We start from the raw sequence: 22,777 nt of genomic DNA, 5'->3' as shown, positions 1-22,777 counted from the left end.
CCTTTCGTTACATGCATGTCGTATGAATTCTATTAAATTTCAGTCGTTTAAAATATGATTCGATTTAATATGTACATGATATTTTGAGTAGTTGAAATTTGATAAATTCTATGTAGCGTACATCTATGGGTGAAACACCATCAAGCAAGATTCTTGTTTTTGGCATTGTAGTTATTAGAAGACATAAAAAATATCTAAAATTATTTGGTAAATTGAGTCATTTTATAGGTAAACTTTTTACAAAATAACTTTAACTTATTTCCTAAGAAATAAAAATAAAAAGTCTTAAACTAGAAGCGAAAAGGTACACCGCATGCAAATTTCATTTACAATGACTTTAAATTTCTTTCCCAAAAGAAAAATCTCCTTCTCTGGTCTTTGACGAGAACGTTATACCGTTCTCTTTCCGTGCCGTTTCGTTCGTAGCGGTTTTACAGAAACTAGTCCAAGAGTAAATGTGCCTGCAGAATGCGTGGGGTCACTTGGAACCGCGTGTCTTCAATAGAACCCAGTGCTTCAATCTTTGACCCTTCTCTCTCTACTAAATAAAAATAAAAGAAATTCTCAAAGCTCTCTTCCAAGTTCCAAGCTTCCAAGAACAATTTCCAGGTTCTCCTCATAAAAAGCCAATCTTTTTCATCTTTTCCGAATCTCTGTAGCAGACAAATCTCTGAGAAGACAAGGTAAAGAGGGACCGGCCCTGAGGCCTGGGTTCAGATTCTTTCGAAACTGCAATTCTGGAAAACAGGGATTTGGGGTATTATACTAAAGATAAATGAAGTGTAAGAAGCATTATCCTAACGACCCCAGCAGCGGCGTTGGCGTCTGTGCTTCTTGTCTCCGTGAACGCCTCTTTGCTCTCATCGTCGCCCAAAGTCGTCAACAAGCCCGAATCCAGGCGGAGGCGGAGGCCGCAGGCTGCCGGAAGTCTGATGCCCAACACCCTCCTCAGCTTATCTTCCCTCGCTCCGTCTCTCCTTACATCTACCGGAGCTCCGATATTGTCCACAACCTATCTGATCCACACTTCTACTCAAGTCCCCAGTTGGGTCCTGCCTCTGCTCCCTCCACCAACACCCATCACAGAGCTGCTCCCAAGAAGAAGCATCGTAAGTTCTCGTTTTTGACGTTTCTGTTTGGCTCCAAAACGGAAGAACCAGAAGCAGCAGTTGTTCCAGATCCAAGAGATTCGAGGGATTTCAGGTCACCTATAGCTACTTCTCCGTCTTCCCCGTCGATTTCGCAAACCTGGTTTTCAACCGTCTTACCCAGTCGCCGGAAGAAACAGTCTCGTCTTTTCTCCGTAGAAGACGTCGCCGCTACCGCAGACGCCGGCCGTCGAACTCGCCGAGAAGATCGTGGATTGTCGCCGGCAAGAGTCACCGTTGACGATCACTCCGGAGATTTTGACAGTTCTAATGGTTACTCGGTGGATTCTTCGCCGCACTGGCGGAAACAGGGGTTGCCGTCTCATACAACACCGCCCCAAGCAACACCGTCAAGAGATCGCCGGCGAACACAGCATAATCGGAATCCTTCGGGGTTAGCTATGTGTTTCAGCCCATTGGTGAGGGCAAGCCCAACTAGGCACCCCCGAAATGCAGGGGCCTCTCACGTCTGGTGAGAAAGATTCTCCTTTCTTCCCGAGCTTCGAGTAAGCTCCCATCTGTTGCCGACAAAAAATTTCAGGTTCCTGCAGGTACAACATTACAGCCTTGATGTTTTTGACCGTTGGTTGTTCACAACAGTAGATTACTAATTTTTTTCTTTTGGGAACGCTTTTGAATTGTAATTTGCGAATGGTGAGCTTTTGCTTTTGCACTTATAAAGATATAAACCTGCTGCATCTATCTCTTTCTCTCTTGTTTGGGACCCCTCTTGTTTTGTGTATTGTGTACTGTGTACTGTTCAATTCACCCCAAAAAGGAAAAGGGTACTGTTCAATTCAGAAAATTTAAATGACTTGAGTTGAATTCTCTCTCTAGAGACCCTCCACGTTTGTTGTTCCTCTGTTTAATAATAGAAAGATAGAGACCCTGAACGGTTGAATTGATTCATCGGGCTTCCCTGCTTGTGGTTTTTGGTGAGACCTTTATTAAATGGTTTAATGGTTCATGGTTTTCTGCTATTAGACTCCAAAAAAGGGGGAACCCTCCACCCTTAACCTTTATTCCTTCTGGCCTTTTGGGTAACTCTGTAGCTTACTGTTCTTTTGCAACTTCTGTGAGTTCACATTAATGGTGTCCTCTGCTTTTGTGGTTTAATGGTGAAATAAACTGAGACGGCAGAGAGACCTCGCAAGTCTAGAGAAGATGCAAGAGCCATCGTCATTGTCGTCGGTCGAGAAGGATTACCAGATTGGATTCTGTAGACCAATTTCTGCAATGAGATACGATCAAAGATTTTGATTTTCTTGGGAGTCAAAGTAACCCAGAAACAAAACAATGGGATTAAACTTTCTGTTTTGATTTACAAGCAATGGGATCCTCCCTTGCCTCCCTTAACTATTTATAAAATCTGTTGTATTGGCTACTTTGGCATTTTCACGAACAATTGGTGGGCAGTCGTTGGTGAGATTATAGGGCATAAATTTTTGGAAACCCTGGTGGGTTTAATTTGTCGGCTTTCTGGTGTCTCTTTTTGTTATGCAGCTTTTGGGTTTCCATTTTTTATGTATAATAATCTCCTCCATGCGCAGTTTCCAAAGCTGACATGAAGCTTTGTGGAAGCAATTTTCTTTCCAGAACTTAGAAAAGGCAGGAAAAAAAAAAAAAAAAAAAAAAAAAGAAGAAGAAGAAGAAGAAGAAGAAGAAGAAGAAAGGGAAGGAAGGAAGAAGAGAAGAATCTACCTTTCCAGGAAGACCCGTGTTTGACCTTCTTTGTAGTTAGTAGTTACACCAGTTTGAAGCTAAGCTGGTTCTGTTATTTTCTTCGAAGGCAAACAAAAATAACTGGACCCAAAGAATACTTTTGAGAAGTTTATGATTAAAGATCTTTTGGTCTACCTCACCAAAAAATATTTCCATGTTTCCAAACACCCTCTTAGACATTCAGTTGGGCTCTCCGTCTCTCACATTTTACAAGTGGGAGAAGAGAGCTGCAAGGAAAAACCAAACCAACTTCCTGTTTCAACCAAATAATTAATTCCTAAGAGTTTACCAAGCAAGTGAACAGACCAGTGGTTCCCATCAGAAAGTGACAAATGGGTTAGGTTGGGTTGGTCAATGGTCCAATTAAACCAACTCCAACAATCAAGGAATGTGGCAAAGCCATTATCTTTCAAATTTTGCCCAAAGAAAAATCTCTCTTAGCCAAGGCAATACTCATTCAGTAGGTCAACTTACTAAGAAAAGTATTAGTTATAGAAGAGTTTGAATATTTTATTCATCAAGATAGAAGTCCTCATTCTTTTCATACATTTTTATCACATATTAGGAAGGGAGGGTCCTACTTTGATTCATCTCATTAGAAATTAGAGATAATTCTTCCTCATAATGTAGAATAGAGAGATGTGATTGGAGCACCTGTCACTATCTTGAAGGCTGGAGGATCCCAATTTCTTTTAGAAGATTATTTATGCACTCCACGCTTAAGGGGAAGAATGGGCTTAGACTATTGTGGGGTTGGTCGATTGGTATAACCAACACCTTTTAGTGAAGAGGTTGTGGGTTCGATTTTGCCTGCTAGTATATTATATAATACTTCCATTGCTAGTATCTAAAAAGAAAAAGAACAAGAGAATGAGCTTGGCACTCCTGGCAAGTATATTTCAATACTCACTATAAAGAAGAAGAAAACTATATATATATATATATATATATATATATATATATATATATATATATATATATATATATATATATATATATATATATATATATATATATATATATGATAGTGATATTTGAATACTTTTTCAAAATCTTTAGGAAAGTTTTTTATGAAAAGGATATATTGTCATTTAATTCCACCTTATTTTTATTATTTCTTTGCTTCATCTTGTTTAATCTTGAGGGGTCCCTTAAGCATGATATTATCATTCCTAGTGCAACATGAAAGGTTCATTCTACATTGACAAGCTGTTTGACACCTACACTCAACAACCCTTTATCCCCCGAAGTTAAGAATTCTCTCTCTTTTGGATACCTTGTCTAACAAGAATGGCGATACGACTATCTTGCCCATGAAATGAAACTGCATCCCTTTCGGATACCTTGAAGCATAATACAGTTACCCTCTTACCCCTTGTCATAGGAAATGAATTTTTTTTTTTTTGGATGAATGGGAAAAGAAAATTCTATCCCTTTTGAGTGCTTTACATGTTCTCATTAGTCTTTTTTTTTTTGTTCCAACATATTCTCATTGGTCTAATATTAGTGTATTGACCAACGGAAGTTAAGGCAACCTGCCTTCCAAGGAAGGCAATGATCTCACTAAAATAAAAAGCTCATGTGGACAAACTTAATGGAACTAACTAATAGATTGCAACGAACCTTCTAGATCACTCGAAAGGTATAAACGGCTCAAGAATTGACCTTAAAAGGTATTTCAAAAGTTCTTGAAATAGAGAAAGCTTTCCCACCTCGAGAATCAACAACAACAACAATAAAATTTTTTTCCCTTATCTCTTACCCTGCAAAATGAAAATTCTATTTCTTTTGGGTACCCTGTATATTCTCATTCACCTAACCATGCAGAGTAGGGCAATCTCCCTCCCAAAAAAAATAGAAAAAGAGGATTTATTGGGGTCGTTTTGAATGGTTTTTCTGTTCTTTGGGTAGAATAATAAAATGGTTTACTCAACGATACAAATTGAATAACTAGAATGGTTTACATAAAGATGCAAATTGTATTGGAGTTAGGTTACCTAATACACAAATAATGATACAAGTAAAATTTTGGCTGTAAGCCTGCAAACACTTGTCATCCCTCACAACCAAAAGCTTCAAGATAGCTAAAAAAACTTCTTTGGTAGCTATAACTGTTGATGGAAATTTTTAGTCCTCCCAGAGGGCTTGATCTGGTGGATCTAAGATGACCTAAAATCCAATTTATTGTCTACAAAAAAAAAAAGGTGAATCAAGCGTTAGAGTTCAAATCTTTTATCTCTTAGGGTAGAAGTCTATGTTCCTTTGACAATTCTCTATCATACAATAAAAGATAGGAATCCCATATTCATTTATGACAAAAGATTTGAAAAGTACAGATAACTTTACCTTAACTAATGAATGATTGAAACACCAAATATAAACCCTATTTCTAATTGATTGAATACTATAATGAAAAAAATACAAAAGGAACATAGTCTTCTACCTCTGCAAGTAAACGTCCAGCTCCAGGTTTTATATTACACACATCTATCTTTTCCTTGATTTTTTATTTATTAATTATTATTTGGGTATTATTTGCTCATTGATTGTGAAAAGCAAACAAACTTGTCCTTCAATAAATTCATTATCTGTTCAAATTAATCTGAATCCAACGTCGGGCCTCATTATGGGTCTAATAAAAAACAGAACACCTCTCTGTCTGTTGAGTCTTCTTTGATTTTCTCCTCAGTTCTCACTTGCTCTGTTCATCGCTTCCCCAGTAGTAGACATTCTCAGATTCTAGTCTTGACTGAAAGTCTCTTTCTTCTTCTTCCACTTGGAATTCTTCCTTCCCTTCTTCTCTTTTAAAACGAACCCAGTTTACTATTTCATTTTCTTTCTTCTATTCTCACTTGTAGATACTTGCAAGATCTGAGCCAATATTCAGTAATGGAGAGAGAAGCTACAAAATCTAAGAAGAAAGAAGTGCGACTTCCCCCAAAGAGAGGGGAGATTAAAAAGAAGATATTTGCTGACTTGTTCACTTCGGTTTCAAAAGGGAAGGAGCAGGAACATGGGAAGAGAGAAGATGGGAATAGCTGCACTACAAGCTCCACCGCCTCTGCAACTACATCTCCAATCAACTACGCTTCTGACAATTGTTCTGATCCATGATTACTGGCTATTGCCTTCATGGCGTGTATGTATGATCTCTGAATTGATCAAATTTCATTTAAACTAACAACCACCATGGAAACAACTTTGTGGAAGTGGGTTTTTTTGTGATTGTGATTTTGTTGGAGGGAGATGTGGATGTATAAAGATGATAGGAACCTTTGTACTCTTGTTCTTATGGGTTTTTGGGTAAGATAAATTGTGCTTGTATAGTAAACAAATTCAATTTTATTGATTCTCAAAGTTCTGATTTCTTTTCTGTTTTTGAAGTGGATAGTGGTGCTGAGTCAGGGCTGGGCATGTAGTGATTAAGATTCTTAGACCCTGTTTCCATTCCAGAAAATGATTTTCATATTTTTATCAGTTGGCCAAATTTCTGGACAACAAATTTTTGTTGATACTTGGTAATGCACAACAATTCTATTTTGGGTCAGAATAGAAGCATAAATTCTGTTACCATGCTATTAATTTTAGTTTCTGAAATTCTGATGAACTCATAAAATTTTATTGAATACCAAAAAATACTGGGTAAGATGTCGGTGGTGGAGATGAATTCGGGAAGACAGGTCGAACATTTAGACATTATTTATCCGTTTTACCTATGAAAAGGAGAGTTTATCAGATTTTTAAAAATGATTTGCTGTCAAAATTAATTGTCTATATCTTGATGGGGAAAAAAGAAGAAGAAGCTGAAAGTCCTTAGCTTCGACGCTAAATTCAATAGCAACAAGTCAAATCAGATGAAATAATTCTTACAATTACTCAACATTTAAATCTCATCACATCAAGCGCCACAAACAAAGAAAGGATGCTTAAAGTAAATTTCTGCAAAAGAGTTTTCAGAAATAATTCGAAAGCAACAACACAACTTTACTTGATTGCATTTAGTGACTTATTATGCACAAAAGTTTACTAAGTTAAAGCTCAAATCGAAAAGGATTTGTTTCCTTACCAAAAATGGAAAAGAGAAAAGATTTGGGTTTCTAATCAACGATGAATGGTCCAACAGATTTGTGCCGGAAGTTGACCCCTTCCACTCCAGGTGAAGAATTTCATGCAATCATGCAAGAACCAAAAAGAATTCAAAATATTTTATTTTCTGTTTCTATTCGTGATTTCTTGATGTTCGTTCTAACGCATCAAGATTGTTGGCGTTATCCATTTCTGTTGAATTTTGCCGTCTATATTTCTTCCAGCATAGGAGAGAACATTCAGAAAGTCCTGTTCTGTTTCCTTCTCCCCCACCCCACCAAAAAAGGCAAAAAAAACAGAAAAGAAAAAGAAAAAAAAAATCCCATTAAAAATATACAAGATCACCATCTCAATAAGGAAGCTGTAATCTGAAATTAACAAAATAAAGTTTGCTACAACTTATACAACAACAGGATGAACTATACAAGAAATGTGATACATCTTCATCTATCAGAAAACAGAAGAAAAAGACAGATATCTTCAATACATACACAATATCTTCTTCCTGAAGTAGCTGTAGTTTTTAGAACTATCATTTGCTTATTCTGCAACTTTGTCTGGCTTTGACTTTAAATCATCGAGATAGTTCTGATACATGTAAGAGATAAACCCCCAAAAAGCTAGAAGCAGAGCCACCACTGTCACTCCATCCATTTTGTCATGAAAAAATATCACACCAAAGACGGGAATAATTGGCAAGGACACTGTATTAATGACATTCATAAAGAGTGAAGAAACCTCATAAATCAAACCCATTGTACCAACATAAAACACTGTCCATGCCATAGATGTAGAAACTAAGATCATCACATATGAAACCTCTCCAAATTGCTTCATTTCTCCCTTCAGGCTCCTCCATTCTCCACTAATGGAAAAACCCACCAGGCAAATACAGGTTGACACCATTGCTGGATATATTTGCATCTCCAATTTCACAAGAAATGTTTCATCATTCAGAACTTTGTCAAATGCAAGTTGGGTAAGTGAAATTAGCAGGGAGAACAAGGCAGACGCACCTATGGTGCACAATAAACCAACTATAAATTCTGTATTTGTAATTCCATAGACTACAGTGGATTCAGAGTTGAGAGCAATGAGGGAGGCAGACATGGTAAGTTGGACTACTGAATTGATAACAAAAGGAGTGACCTTAAGGGAGTTAAGGAAGTAAGAAAATAAGACATTAAAAGCCAATTGGGATGCACAGACAAGGGAAAATGTAGAAACAGGGAGATATAACATTCCATATGCATACATCAAGTTATTCGCAGTAAGGGATACACCAAAAAAGGTATAGAGTAGAATGAGGGTGATAGTAGAAGGTGAAGTGTCAGTGAGAATATTGACTTTATCATGGTTTGGGATAGAAGGACTACAGAAGTAGAATAGAGCAGGGAGTAAAAATGGAAAGCCTGCACTTACAACTATGGATTGCATCCATTTGCTATTCCCTCCATTGTCATAGTAGAGTCTTCCTAGAAGAACTCCAGCGGTTTGACCAAATAGAACAAAGAATATGTAAAGTGACACTAAGAGCCACCATTTAGAGCCTCTTTTTTTTGTAGGAAATGGTGGCATTTCATCTTTGGCCGCTTCCTCTGGATTGATCAGAAAGCAGAGAAGTTACTGTGTGATTAGAATATGATAAAGAGCAAAACCCGGCATAAAAGTATTTGCATTTGAGCATGAACAACTCATATTTGTGTTTCAGATGCATCTTGAGACATTTATTTTTAGTTTGTCTCGAATTTTTTTATGCTCATTTTCAAAGTTTGCCCCACTTTTAACATTTTTTTTGGGTGACTGCAAAGGATATTATCATGGTTGTTATTGGCCCTAGCTCTTAAGTACCATCACAAATCTTGTTTTGGAAAGCAGGGGCAAAGTCCTCGCGCTATGTGTAAGCAAAAGAGAGAAGTAAGATCTGGAGATCTTAGAGTTAAAATTTTTTGAGAGTGTTCTTATAACCTTTGATGTTCAAGAGGGATTTCCATATATGTTTCTTCTAATACATAGTAAATCATCTTAATTTTTTCCTGTGGATGCACTATGTCGCGTAAGTGTGTAGAACACATCAAGTATCAGCATAATCTGTGCTTGAATCTGTTTTGTTTTTTGATGTTTCTTGTTGTTTTCTACGGTAGTTTACATCAGAACAATTAGTTAACAACAAACAACTGATAGATTTGTACACAATGACCTTGCCTGAATGGTCATGAAAAGGGTTCCATCCTGAATAGAAAAGCATGCTCTTGAAAGTGCTTTATAGTTTTTTCGATTTTGCAGGAATTCCATAAGGAGCTACTTAATGGATAAAAAGGGGAAATCTAAGAAAGCCCACATCTATGAATACAGTTTGATCATAAAATCTGAAATCAAATGATTTATTATGCAGTAGCTTCTGCAAAGAGTTAGGTGAGGAACCAATAGTTTTGTGCAGTGAGCTGGAACTATAATCTTGAAGTTCTTAAGTGATGGTTTTACTACTGTCGCAACAAAAAGCAAGAAACCTTGCGTTGAAGAGTAAAAAGATTCTTGCAAAACTAGTAGAGCATGAATTCTCAAGACTTTTGCAGATCTAATGACTCTGTTAAACATAAATTGATTCAAGACAAGTAGGAAAGCCATCAAAATAAACTTACCAATGTCATGGAGGAGCAGTTGTTGATCTGCCTGCTCCATAAATCAGAAGAATAATGCTTGAAGATACCCACGAAGAGTAAGAAAGGCTTCTCCAAGAATGTAGGGGAGAAAACCCAACGAACAGTAAAAAGATGAATAGTTTTGTTGCTGATGGCCACTCTTTTATTGTTCTTTTGGTTCAGTGGTAGCCACTCTTACTCCACCAAACGATCAAAACTTGAACGAAAAGGTATAGAGAGCAACCACTTGCAATTTGTCTTTTTTCCATTATTTAGACAGAGACAGATACCTGAGTCTGCTTAGAAAAAGTGACAGGGGACCAATTCTTTTGCAGGAAAAAGGTTCAGAATCATGCGCCGTGTTGGAGTTGCATAGAACTTTAACAGCAATGCGTCCACTTTTGGGTTTGTTTATTCCACATGTTTATAATACTAAATCAACTCCTACGTCCTAACGAAAACGAAGGACTTTGCTTCAGTCCTGCACATTTATTGTCAAGCAAGATAGTTTCGATCGTCAAATCTAGATTAAAATCTCAACCAAGATTTGGAATCCGACATACCAAAATCTTGCTTGACAGCTAATGCGCATGATTGAAGCAATTTTGCCCTAAAGGGGTGTAAATTTGACCATGAAAACTCAAACCCAGCCCTACCCACCCCATGTCCATAAAAGATCTAGACTGGTTTTTCAACCCTGAGAACAAATTAGGGCTGGGTCAAAGCTAGGATGGATTAGAATTGAGGATTCAACCTAGCCCAACTTATCCATACCTAACCTTGATTTTAATCTTGATTAGATTAACGATTTAGAATGAATAAGATAGCTAATGCATGTTCTTGAGGACATGTATCTATAAATGGTTTTGGAATTGTATTTAAACATTTATTTTGAATATGACTAGAAGATGTAATCCCTCTTATTGACAATTCTGGACATCTGGTGATTTGTTGATTGCAATCGTTTGGATAAGTAAACATTTGAATGTTACCTTCTATCTCAAGGTTTCAGAAAACTCAAAATTCTTCTTTTCAGTGCAAGATTAAAAGATCATTTAACACCAATATGTTTAATCAGGACCAACTCGACCCTAACTCAACCTGATCCGGAGGGTGGCACTAGGCATAGGCCAAACCTCAACAGAATGTATATCTTTAAATCGTTGTCTTACCCCCATTTAAAGGTGGAATTTTTCAAGAAATTCCAAAGTGATTATGTCTTGAAGTGCTTGCTACCCTTAGCGTACAATCTATCCCCATATGAGTCTCATTAATTTTTATTATTTATTTGGGAATGGCCTCAATTATTGGATTGAGCTGAGAGTGAGAGCTCAAATCCATATAATTACGTATAAGAATTGCTATGACTTATTTGAGTGGATGCGTGTGTGATTGCAAGTCCTGTTAAGAACACGAAACTTAATTAATCCTAAGGGATGGCTCAGTTGACAAAGAATAATATCTTATAAATAATAAATGTCTAGAGCTCAAATTTCTTGGGAACCTAACATATAAGCTCTTCTAGGATTAGTCAAGGTGCAAATAAGCTGAGTCAAACACCTGAATCCGAAAAGGAAAAAAAAAAACGGAAAATACATGTAAAAGCCAGAGGGATATATCATAAATTCCACCCAAAAATGCATCAAAAAGAATCCTTACAAATCTCACTGCAATTGTCCTCTTTTATAAATGTCTTAATAATAGTTTCCATGCAAGGACAAATACTGTATTACACACAGCATTAATTTCTATCCTAACATAGGGCACTATCAAATGCAGAAAACCATCATTATCGAACTCAATCAGCAACATAACAGAGAAATGTTTGATGGGTTCCAAGTTCCAACAGCTCTGGGACCAAAGTTCGGTAAAAAAACCTTCAATTGTTGAAATTTTGTTGAAGACTTGGTGGGGGACCATGTTATTATTCTCTTAAACTATTAACATATGATCAGTGATATAACTAGATAAGAAATGATACTGACCATAAATTTGAAAGATTTTTCGATGCAATGATGTAGGAATCTACAACAGTGTAATATATGGATAAGCAGAAAGTAGATAGGTCTTTTGAATAACATGGCATTTAATTTCAGTTTCACTTGGGTTCCCCATTGAGTTAAGGAACAACAAAAGTGAATAAGAGGGAACACTATAATATTTAGATAAGCAGCTTCCATCAGAGACAGAATGGCGATGGACACAGCAGTTCAGTAGAGAGCAAAAGCATGAAAAAACTGCATATTACTTGGAAAACAAACAAGTACAGCTTAAGACTTGCAAAAGCACAACATTGTAGCATTTTCCTTCTGCCGGGCTCTGAACAGAGGCCAGAGTAAGCAGCTCTACAACTGGTGAATTTATGGCAGTAATTCAAGGCCTTCAATCATTGAGGGGCACTTCAATGTCATGCTCTTTTGGTTGCATATTTCTACAGGTGGACCTTGGAGATATATACATCTCATCTGGAAAGCCTTGTCCCTACAAAATTTCAAAGGGAGGATCACATTCATCAATGCAAGAAACAGCAACCCCCCCCCCCCAAACAAAAACCAGAAAAAGGCCACTTTCTTTCCTGCCTCAGGCTTCTGTAAAACTCGCAACTTAGGGTGCCTCGTCCTATGGTCGTCCTGCCGTATTCCTCTGGTTCCCTCTCTTTCCCTAACAAAAAATTAATTACTTTCTATTAGAAAACATCAAATAGAAAATTGTTGCTTGTCCCCTTAAGAATCCAAGTAGCTGATTCCATTAGGTTGGGACAAGGCTATGCTGTTGTGTTCCATACAAACTAGAACCCTCTTCATCACAAGAGATCATGAACAGGAACTTATTAGTTTATATAGCTCTGCTATGCAATGGAAGGTTGGGTTTCAAAAGGCCATAATTAACTGATACCAAACTTGCAGATATATCCCATACAGAACAAATTAATGCATTGAAGCATAATGTTCACAGCATCATGAGAGTGCTTGCCTCAGTGTCGCGAGAGGGCTTTTGTTCATTTTAAGACCAAGTCATATTGAAGTTTCAATTCTATCACCACAACAAATAGAGAGTGCTTAATAGGCTCAGATTGGAAGGACTGCTTCAGTTAGATTTTAAACCAAGTCATAGTGGAGTTTGTGTTCTATCGCTACAGGAAAGTACAGAGCACTAAGTTCAACTATAAGCCACAATTCGTATTTAAAAGATAAAATTAGCAATCAGTGAGCTAAAAGTACCCTATTCTAAGAGACATTAATGCCAAACTCTGATAAACACAAAACAAACAAATGAGGATGGATCAATGGTCCAATACATGTCATGCAACAATTTGGGAGAGAAAAAAAGGAGAGAATATATTAACCATCAAATAATTTGCAAGAATACTTCCCCTCCCTGTTTGACACAAATTTCATTCAAACGAGTCGCCTCTCTAAAGTAGTCTCATTCAGAACTTCATCCTTCTGCTTAGAATCATCAAGGTATTGCTGATACAAATAAGAAGCAAAACCCCAAAAAGCCATCAACATTGCCACAACTTTCACCCCATCCATCTTGTCATGGAAAAACAAAACAGCAGCAACTGGACCAAGAGCCAAAGCCAAGGTACTAATTACATTGGAGAAAAGTGAAGATAACATAAAAATCAACCCCACAACACCAACAGAGGACACTTGCCAAGAAACTGCCGTCCAAACTAATGTCATCACATAAGATAATCTCCCCTTACCAAACGCATCCATCTCTCCTTTCAAGCTCTTCCATTCACCACTGGCAAAGAGGCCTACAATGCAAGCACATGTGGCAACAACCGAAGTGTAGATCTGCATTTCCAATACCACAGTAAAATGCTCACTTTTCAGAACCTTTTGGAAGGAAAGCTGCATGAGTGAAAGCAGTAAGGAGTAAACGGCTGATGCACCAAGGGTGCACAGGAAGCTCAATATGTACTTCCCTCTAGAGACTCCAGCAGGTTCTGCGGAATCAGAACGCAACCCAATGAGGGCAGAAGATAAAGTAAGGATAACAACAGAATTGAGTATTAAAGGAGTGAATTTTTGAGAATTGATGAGGAAGGCAGATACTGCATTAAATGCCAATTGGGATGCACATATGAGGGAATAAGTTGAGGCAGAGAGATATAAGAGCCCATATGAGTACATCATGTTGTCAGCAGCTAGGAGAATCCCAAGTGAGACATAGACAAAGATGATAGCGGTAACAGAAGGTCGACTAGAGATGATTGTTTTGGGGGTGGTAGAAGATTCCTGGTAGGAGAGGATGAAGAGTGGAATAAAGAGTATGGGAAATGCTACAGTTTGGACAAGCGTTGCCATCCATTTACTATTTCCTCCCTGATCATAATAGAACCTCCCAAGAAGAACGGCAGTAGTTTGACCAACAATAAGGAAGAAAATATTTATTGACACCAAAATCCACCAGTACCAGCCCCTCAGACTGGGTGATGATTGACCAGTGGCTCTTCTGTCTGTGAGAAAATTTGGTTCATGAATATCTTGTACCAGAAAAAAAGACAACACTAAAATAAATTAGTATGTTGGAAATGCAACTGGGTTTGAAAAGATCACCACAACAATACAATTTTAGAAATTAAAAAAAATATATATGCAACGCAGAGACTGAGATGGAGATCAGTTGCTAAAGTTATTGAAAATCCTCGATTGATGAACTGAGTAATAAAGCATGACGGGGAAAAACACCTGGAGTGCAGATTAAAGTATGTTCAACAGGTTTACACTTTTGTATTCTCAATGACACAGTTGTTGCATTCCTTCTAGACTCAATATTATAGAAAAAATTTCACAAGGAAAAAAAAAGCATCTGATTGTCCAAGAAGCCCACTGCAAGCCACAAGCTTAGTAGTAATTTTCTACCCAAATCAGTGTTCAGATTTTCACAATTGTAAACAATTTAGTAGACCATTCAGTACTGTAAACCTAGGGATTTTGTATCATGGAAAAGCTGTTAGGACCTTTATATGTGCTTACAGGATAGTCAATTTAACAGATAAATCACTGTAAAGAATAAAAATGATACAGGGAAAAAAGTCAATGGAACCAGTATATCTTTTCATTTAGAACTTGGAAAACAAAATTATATGATTAATAAAGGTCTCTTGAATTATTGGTTTCCTATGAGGAAAGATAATATAAAAAATTTATAATAATAACCTGCAAGAAGGACAGTGAAATTATTCTAACGGTGAGTTCTTGGAAGCTTGAAGACAAATGAAATGAATCACAGGTTTTTCTTCAAAACCGCTTGGAGGAAGAACATCAGAGGCTGGGGGAAAGTAGTATTTATGATTCATGGGAAAACGGTAACAGCCCAATTTCTTAATACTTCTCAATCATTCGAAATAGTGAGGTTCCTATGTCTATACTGGAAAAGCAACCAGATGGTGAGAGAAAATAAACACTCTTTCCTACTTTTTCTCCTCGTCGAGGGTCTACTTCTATAATGATTCAAAAGGGTTTTCAACCCATAGCTTAAGATGAAAAGTGCGCCTATTTCAAACCCCACTGCAAACCCAACAAATTCAAAACCCACTTTTGGTTTCATCATCCCTTCGTTTCGACTGCTAAAGGATAAGTGAACGCAAATGGGTTTCAGCTTCTCTCATTATTCCGCAATCAGCAATTCACCACAGAAGGAATTCAAAAAGGCATGAATCATTACAAGAGGTAAGGTCAGAGAGAGAAAGAAAGCAATACCTGGCATGGTGATTTGCAGTGGTTGAAAGCTTGGAGTTCGGCGAACAAGAAAGAAGAGGAGACAGAGAAGGCAGAAGAGAGGAGGACAAGAGGTGACCCTTTTTATCCTTCTTCCTTCCCGTTAATCCGTATCGCATTAGAAATCAGATAAACCCGTTGAACCTTGTTAAGGAATTAGGGTTCTTCAGATTGCTTGAGACTGAATCACATACAAGACTAGGAAGAACCAATCTCCTTTGCTTCTGTCACTCTATTTTCTTTTGATATAGAACAGGGTGATGACATAGCGGGAAACCAAAGCCAGAGAGAGTACTGTGGTGCTAAATCGCAGAGAACGTTCTCCCCAATTATAGAACAAAACTTGGATCGACTGGAACGCCTTAAATAGTAAACCAACCGCACTGTACCAGCATGAGAAATGCGTTGATCCTTCTCCACATTTAAATTTTGGAACTGGAAGACAAATTCTTTTTAGAACGAAGGTAGCTTCACAAAAGTAAAATAATTTAATATTTAATTCTATAATATTTCTTTCCATGACATCATTCCTAATAAGGTTAGAATGATAGAGTATGAAGATTAAAATAAATCTCTACATTGATTAAAAAATCCAACTAAAAAATTCACATAAGAATACTAATGTCACCTCTTGAGTTATATTTATCAGCTAAATCCTCCTTTATTAATATTGTTAGTTTTAGTTAGTTTTTATTTATCCATTTATCATATTACTCGTACATCTTAAGTTTAAAAATGTTACCCATAAATCATTCTTTCAAATTATGAGGACGTATAATCAAGAAAGGAAAAAGTTGCACCTGGTAAAGGAAGATGAAGACACAAGTCGAACATAAGATTTTCTTATTTTAGGTTATTTTTGTCTTTTTGAACAAATTGAACTTGCTTATATAAGCATTTAACTATGATTTTTTTGAGAACATGGGACATTGGGATGTCATTTATGTGTAATTTTTAAATTCCAATTTTCGATTGATGATGCGAGGTAAGAGAGCAAGGAGGAAGAATTTGCAAGCAAGGGTGGGGTGGAGGTAGTATCGAGAGGCTTTCACCGTAGGACCATTTTTTCAAGCCTTGTTTCCTTGACTTATATTCTGCAACAGTCATTTTTCAAACCACCTTTCTCATTGGTTCATCTTTTAAGAGAAAAAGAATATTGAAGCCTCTCCAAACATCCCATAGATGTCAATTGTCTGGTTTCCCAATTGCCAACCAAGATTCTCATTTCGTACATGGTTGGCTATTCAAAGTCACTTACAGACGCAAATAGATCTACATCGCTGGGGAGTTGTAGATAATCCAAATTGCCCTCTCTGTAATTCGACCTAGAAACAGAGTCCCATCTCTTCTTACGCTGTGAATTTTTGGCAAAAATCTGGAAGGCAGTCCTTCACCTTAACGACTATCACAGGGATCCATTTGAAAGTTTGCAAGAAGAACTAGATTGGTTGCAAACCCATTTCACTGGTACCTCCATGATGTTGCAAATCCGGAGGTTCAGTTTTACTACCTTTGCTTACCGCATTTGGGAGGCTAGAAACAATGTCATCTTTAATAATGAAGAGGTTCGTACACAACTGGTACTTCATCGTATCTTCTTTGACACTCGGAATCGTTATCGCAGCAATTGACAAGTCATGGACAATGCAGAGCATCGTCGATTTTTTGTGTCTTGGTTTACTTCCATCCGCAGGAATGTCATTTAGTCTAGTCCAGGCCTTGAGATGGATGAATAGCCATTAATTGTGATGGATCTATGCGCTCTAACCATGGAGGCTATGGCGCAATTGGCCGTGATTCAGATGGGAAAGTTTTATTTGCAGTTGCAAGTAGTTGCCAAGACAATAATGTGCTACGAATGGAACTACAGGCCATGGCAAAGGGACTGCAAACTGCAATATACAAGGGTTTTCAATTGGTGGAAGTAAGGAGCGATTCCACCCAGGAACTTACTCAAGTTACTAATCCTGATGCGGCGCTTTGGTGTGTACGTGATCTTCTAAAATACATTTGGGACCTTTGCGAAGCCTTTGTTAATTGTGCTTTTGTTCGTAACCTACATGAGGTTAATGCGGCAACGGACTTCTTGGCGAACCATGTCCAAGAAGATGCTGAGATTTCTTTGCTTGTTAGACACTTGGCACACGTCTGAGTGACATTGTTCACGATGATAGGAGTGGTCATGTTTACTATTGTCTGTAATCTACTTTAAGTATATAATACTATACGTTGCAATCAAACTATTGCGCGTTAGCGCAACGGCTTTCACGCGTCGCGTATTTATTGTCGTTGGCATAATACGCACCTTTTATTCAAAAAAAAAAAAAATTAAAGCCTTTTAACATGCACCAAACACTCGTTCTTCTATTCTGTAAGGGAAAAAAATATGTCAGAATTATTCTTTGACATCCTAAGTTCTCTACTTTTATTTTCCTTTTCAGCCTTATATTAAAATATTGTACCTGTACAATGAAGCATATGACACTCTAAAATCCAACCATACAGAATCCAATCCAATATATATCATGATTGACTCTTAAAGGTATCATGTACCCCTAAACATTTCTTAACCTTCAATTGGTATTAAAAAGGGGAACACTGTTTTTTCGTTGAAATAAAGGAATATTAAATACCCATCCATAGAAAACGAATGAAAGAACATGCAAGAAAGAATGTAACTGGATGGAAAATCCATGAAAAGGATACGTTCTTTTCAAAAGCTAGGGCACTTAACCAACAAGGCCATATAGTATTCATATTTTAGTTTTGCTTATCTTTAATTCCTGTTCGCATTTTTAAAGCTAGGTTCTCTTTAATGTCACGCTAGATAGTCTCATTAGCCCAAAAAAGTATGCTGGTAAACCTTTGTCAATAATTTAAACTGTACATTCTGTTGGATGCTGTTTGGTATACCAAATTGATTTATGCTGTTTCATGAACCTCAAATCCAGTCAATTTCTTCCTTTTTGATGAAGACTTAAAAAGGAGTTTATGGGTGTTGCTCCAAAAATTTGAACGTTCTCTTTGAGAATGAGTATTTGCAAAACAATATGCTCGACCAATGATGATAAGAGCCTAAATACCAAAAGTGTGTAACTTTGCATGATATTCGATAAGAATGTATATCATAGGTTTAGGTGTTGCCAGCAGCTAGCTACCATGCTTATGGGACTTGCGTGGATACGAATCCAACAACTATGAATGAAAATTCATGGATTTAAGTGTAAATATAATTTTTATATTTTTAAAATCTCACTTAATTTTTTAAAATTTACAAAAAAAAGTCCCTGGTGTTCACTTGAGTCAGATGAACTCAATATTAGGCTTTTCGATATCTCCTTGAGTCAGATGAACTCAATATTAGGCTTTTCGACATCTCCTGCTTTCTTCTTCCTCTCTTCCTTCCATTCGTCAATCTTGAAGTCCCACATATATTACAAATAGCCACAAAAAACAAGAACTTCAATGCACCAAATCACTAGAACTAATTTCACAAGAAAAAATGAATACCACTTTGAAAGGAAAAACAAAATTTGTAGTTTGTTCTCCACGAAAAAAAAAATTTCTTCATTGCTTCACATCACCTATAGCCAACAAAATAAAAATGCTATGAACACTATAACTCAACTAGTGAACCTTTTGCGGTAGTTGGACGGACAATAAATCACACGAAAAGAAAAAAATAAAGCTACGAATCAATCTCTCAGCAACAAACTTTAGACCTTAAAGCTCGATGTTCATTAAACTAGAATGATCTTTAATCAAATCAAAATGAATTCCATTATTTCCTTCTTTTCCCTTAAGGTCATGAAAGACTTTGGAGGAGAAATCAAAAGCTTTAAATCAAGTCCATCCCACAGTGAGGGACATTTTTCTCGAAATTTCAAAGATTATGTAAGATTTTGTAAAAAAATAAAAAGAAATTACATTCATACTTGAATCCCTACATTTTCATTTGATGGATTTGTATCCGGACACATGGCGTGATCGTGGCCCACTCATACTTTTTCCTTATCAATAAATTTAGATTTAATGTTTCCTATTATTTTTAATTCCCCATGAAGGCATTTCTCTTTTTTTGTGGTTGGATTTTTGAATAATGATTATCATTATATACAAATAATAAATCTTGACAGATACTCTCCCTGATCTTTTAGCCAACAAGCCGAGACCGACTTGCTTTAGTCCATATTTCTATTTCGCTATAGGTTACGTCGGCACAGCCATTTTACCCTGAACGATGTGGGACCATATTTACACTATCACATGGATGGGTCGTACGTCCCTAAGTGTAAGCAGAAAACATCCGTGACACTAGTTTCTTCAACCATGTTAAACCTACAGGAATCACAAAAGCGATTGGGAAAAAAAGGTTTTAAGATTATACTGGATATAGAATTTGGAAATTCCTCAAAAACCCCCCGTATCCTTATGGCTACTGGTCTAATCTGTCTTCCAACTAAGGCTAAACCAAGTGTACCATGCGTAAGGACAATATATACATATAACACCCTTTTATGTTGGTGGTCACTTCTGCTTAGCTTCCATAGATTTAGAACACACAGGCTATTACTTGTGAGTCAAACATCTATTAAATAAACCATTTCTCGTTTTAAGTAGATCCACAAAGAATAGACTAGTGATCGCAGACGGGAATACTGATCCGCCGTTGGACCTGTATAACTCATAGCTGGGTTGTTCAGTAAAATTGCAACGGAAGTTTCTGTGACAAATCATAAGATATCTCAAAGTCGACCCCAGAAGAGACCTTCACTATATGAAACAGTAAACCTACCATTCTCATGATCCCACCAACCTGTTTGTCTCATGTGAAAGCAGTAGATGACAACAAAAAGCCACAAAGCAAAACGAAAAGAAAGTTTCCCGTTATCTCAAGTATATAGATGACTTACCAAATCCTTCACCATGATGAACTATGTTTTACCATGCCAATACAATAGGGCAGCTAACGAAACACAATAGACACCTAACAAAGACAAGCCCCTAAACCAATTGGCCTAAGCTTTTTCCCTTCTTGCTCTTTCCCCTTCAAGTCCACTCGAATTCTAAACCGAACTCCCATCACAGTACACCCAAACTCCAACTTAACAACCCAAACTCCCACGGTCCACTCATACTTCCCCGTAACAACCGGAACTCCGACGTTCCACACTAATTTCCACATAACAAACCAAATGGCAAAACTCACCGGACCACCTCTTCCGAATGAACTGTTACGGAAAATAGAAGAGTACACGGGAGAAGACAGAAATAGTAGAAATTCATGCACGGAATGCCACGTGGGTGGGCCTTCCTTTATTTATAGGCTCGTCTTCCTTGCCTTCTCCTATGGTTCATCAATGTGGGACTAAAACATAATCTCTGTGAACGACAAAGACTGATTGACGCTAGAAGTCTACATGCGCTAGAGTATGCTACGGCCTATGTGGCCTAGCAATGATCGATCTTCAGACATTAAGGCTGCGTTTGTTTGCAAAGGTGGGGTAGGAAAAAAGGGGTGAAAAAAAAAAACATATGGGTCCCACATGTAGTGGGGTGAGGGAGAAGAAAAGGAAAGGAAAGGGTTTTGTGGAAAAGTGATCGGGTGGGTCCCACTTTTTTACTTTTCCCAACTTTCCCACAAAATCCCATCAAATATGTGGGGTTTTAAAATAGCATGGGGTGGGAAAGTTGAACTGCCACATCAGCAGACAAGGTTCCTTGATTCAAGGAACCTTGTCTCCCACTTTCCCACCCCAAGCAACCAAACACTCTATCATTTTAGGATTTAAAGGAAAAGTAAGAAATTTACACATTTTTCAAGAATTTTCCCACCCCTTTTTTCCCACCCCACCTTTATTCCACAAAACAAACGCAGCCTAAGAGTAGATCCGTAAACGGAATGGATTCGGCTTGGATACATCAGTATTCGAATCCAAATTTAATTAGCAAATCATTATCTAAATTCAACTCCAAATCCACATGAGTCTAGAGATTTTAAATATCTAGAGATTTTAAATCTATGGAGTTATAATTTATAAAATTAGATGTTTGGTTGTAGAATGAAATCTGTGGATTCATCCTAAAAAACTATTTGATCGACGTGATTTTTGTGAATGTGCAAATGTATAGCTTTTTTGAAATCTCTGGATTTCACCCCTTACCCATAAATCTACAGATTCACGTTTTTAGTGTAAAAAGGTGAATCTCTAGATTTCATGAATTTAGAAATTTTTACAACCAAACATGTATAATTCTCAGATTCATGAATCCAGAGATTTCAAATCTCTGGATTCATGTAATTTAGAAAAGGCATCCTTATTCGAATCCGGAACTTTATATAATAATCCGATCCGATAAACTATTCGATTATTGATTGGTGATTGTCATTTTTTTTAATATTTTATTTAAAATTTCCGGTTACCAATTACTGGTTTCCAAATCCGATTGTCAGCCATTTTTTGAAAAAAGTGTTTAATACTTTATTCTAACCGGATAATTATTTTTATTTTCGATTATCCAATTACCGATTACCGATTTCTAAATCCTATTATCATCCATTTTCAGAGAAAAAATATTGAATACTTTACTCTATTCGGATATTATCTGATCCGATGAGCAATTATCCGAATCCGACTGCTTAACGGACTCAGATATTTCCTGGTAAGAAAAAATTCAGATACGGACATCATTAAATGAATATAAATGCGAATTCGGAGGCGGATTTCAGCTATCCATTTACAGGTAATTAAGAGGGGTTCAACTTCAGTACTGCGTATTTAATGTGTAGCATTGTCCTACCAACAGGTGATGCACATTTAATGCACATCATTCAAGTCTGCCCCATTAAAGGTACATGTTTTTTAAAAACCACCGCAAAAAATAGAAGAAAATGATTTCCATAACAAAATAAAAAATAGGTTGAGACCAGGTTTTAACTTTTGATTTTTTTCGACTCTTTTAAAATAGAAAGATACTCTATTAATTGTACCAAATACTACCATTTCTATTTATTTAGGTAAAAATAAAAGAAAATCATGCGAAAACTGCCTAAAAAAGCATCAAGTATTGAATTTGACTTCTAGTATCTTTGGGATCACTTAAAAAGTATTTAGTGCTTTTCACTAGTTTTCATTTTGATTCTCATTCAACACCTTTTTTTAGTTATACCAAACCAATTATAATGAGCAGGGGCTCATAGATTCTGAGAATGAAAATATATGGAGAGCCGGAGATTCGAACCTGTGGAACTAGTTAAGTCGAAGACTTATACCCTGGTTAGAACATGGGCGTTAGATCAGCTTCTTCTGAAATGTCTTCGAAGGTCCTAATGAGTTGGGCAGTTGTTATACATGAGCTTTGTACTGGTTCTTGTGAGCATGGAAGTGTTGACCATCAAGGTTTGGTATTTGGTGATCGGGGGCCCACAGGCCCAGGGCAGAGG

At 37.0% G+C, this 22,777-nt stretch overlaps 2 protein-coding genes across 3 annotated transcripts; both read right to left on the bottom strand.

Moving 5' to 3' along the window:
* Positions 1–7,292: 7,292 nt before the first annotated feature.
* On the bottom strand, positions 7,293–9,785 carry LOC149013200 (putative purine permease 11). Its single transcript, XM_089158841.1, has 2 exons — positions 9,599–9,785; positions 7,293–8,554 (listed from the first exon to the last, which is right to left on the bottom strand). Exons 1-2 carry the CDS (start codon positions 9,636–9,638, stop codon positions 7,497–7,499), a joined length of 1,098 nt encoding a protein of 365 aa, XP_089014967.1. The 5' UTR covers positions 9,639–9,785; the 3' UTR covers positions 7,293–7,496.
* Positions 9,786–12,166: 2,381 nt separating this feature from the next.
* Positions 12,167–15,739, bottom strand: LOC149013199 (putative purine permease 11). Of its 2 annotated transcripts, none has more exons than XM_089158084.1 (2): positions 15,316–15,739; positions 12,167–14,096 (listed from the first exon to the last, which is right to left on the bottom strand). In XM_089158084.1, the coding sequence occupies exons 1-2, from the start codon at positions 15,320–15,322 to the stop codon at positions 12,997–12,999; spliced, it is 1,107 nt and encodes a 368-aa protein (XP_089014210.1). In that variant the 5' UTR covers positions 15,323–15,739; the 3' UTR covers positions 12,167–12,996. The 2 variants fall into 2 exon arrangements, with proteins under 2 accessions (XP_089014210.1, XP_089014211.1); XM_089158085.1 differs by having other exon boundaries at positions 12,167–14,069.
* Positions 15,740–22,777: the final 7,038 nt, after the last annotated feature.

This window comes from Hakea prostrata, chromosome 6 (assembly GCF_041222555.1).
Source record: "Hakea prostrata isolate BN-2017 chromosome 6, UWA_Hpros_2, whole genome shotgun sequence".
NCBI lineage: Eukaryota > Viridiplantae > Streptophyta > Magnoliopsida > Proteales > Proteaceae > Hakea > Hakea prostrata.
This window is presented reverse-complemented; position numbering and strand designations above follow the sequence as displayed.

Bases quoted from the DNA above. Each gene is read 5' to 3' on its own strand.
- LOC149013200 (XM_089158841.1), bottom strand. From the start codon at position 9,638: ATGGAGCAGGCAGATCAACAACTGCTCCTCCATGACATTG. The intron at 8,555-9,598 runs GTAAGTTTATTT...TGATCAATCCAG, and splicing joins ACTGCTCCTCCATGACATTG to AGGAAGCGGCCAAAGATGAA.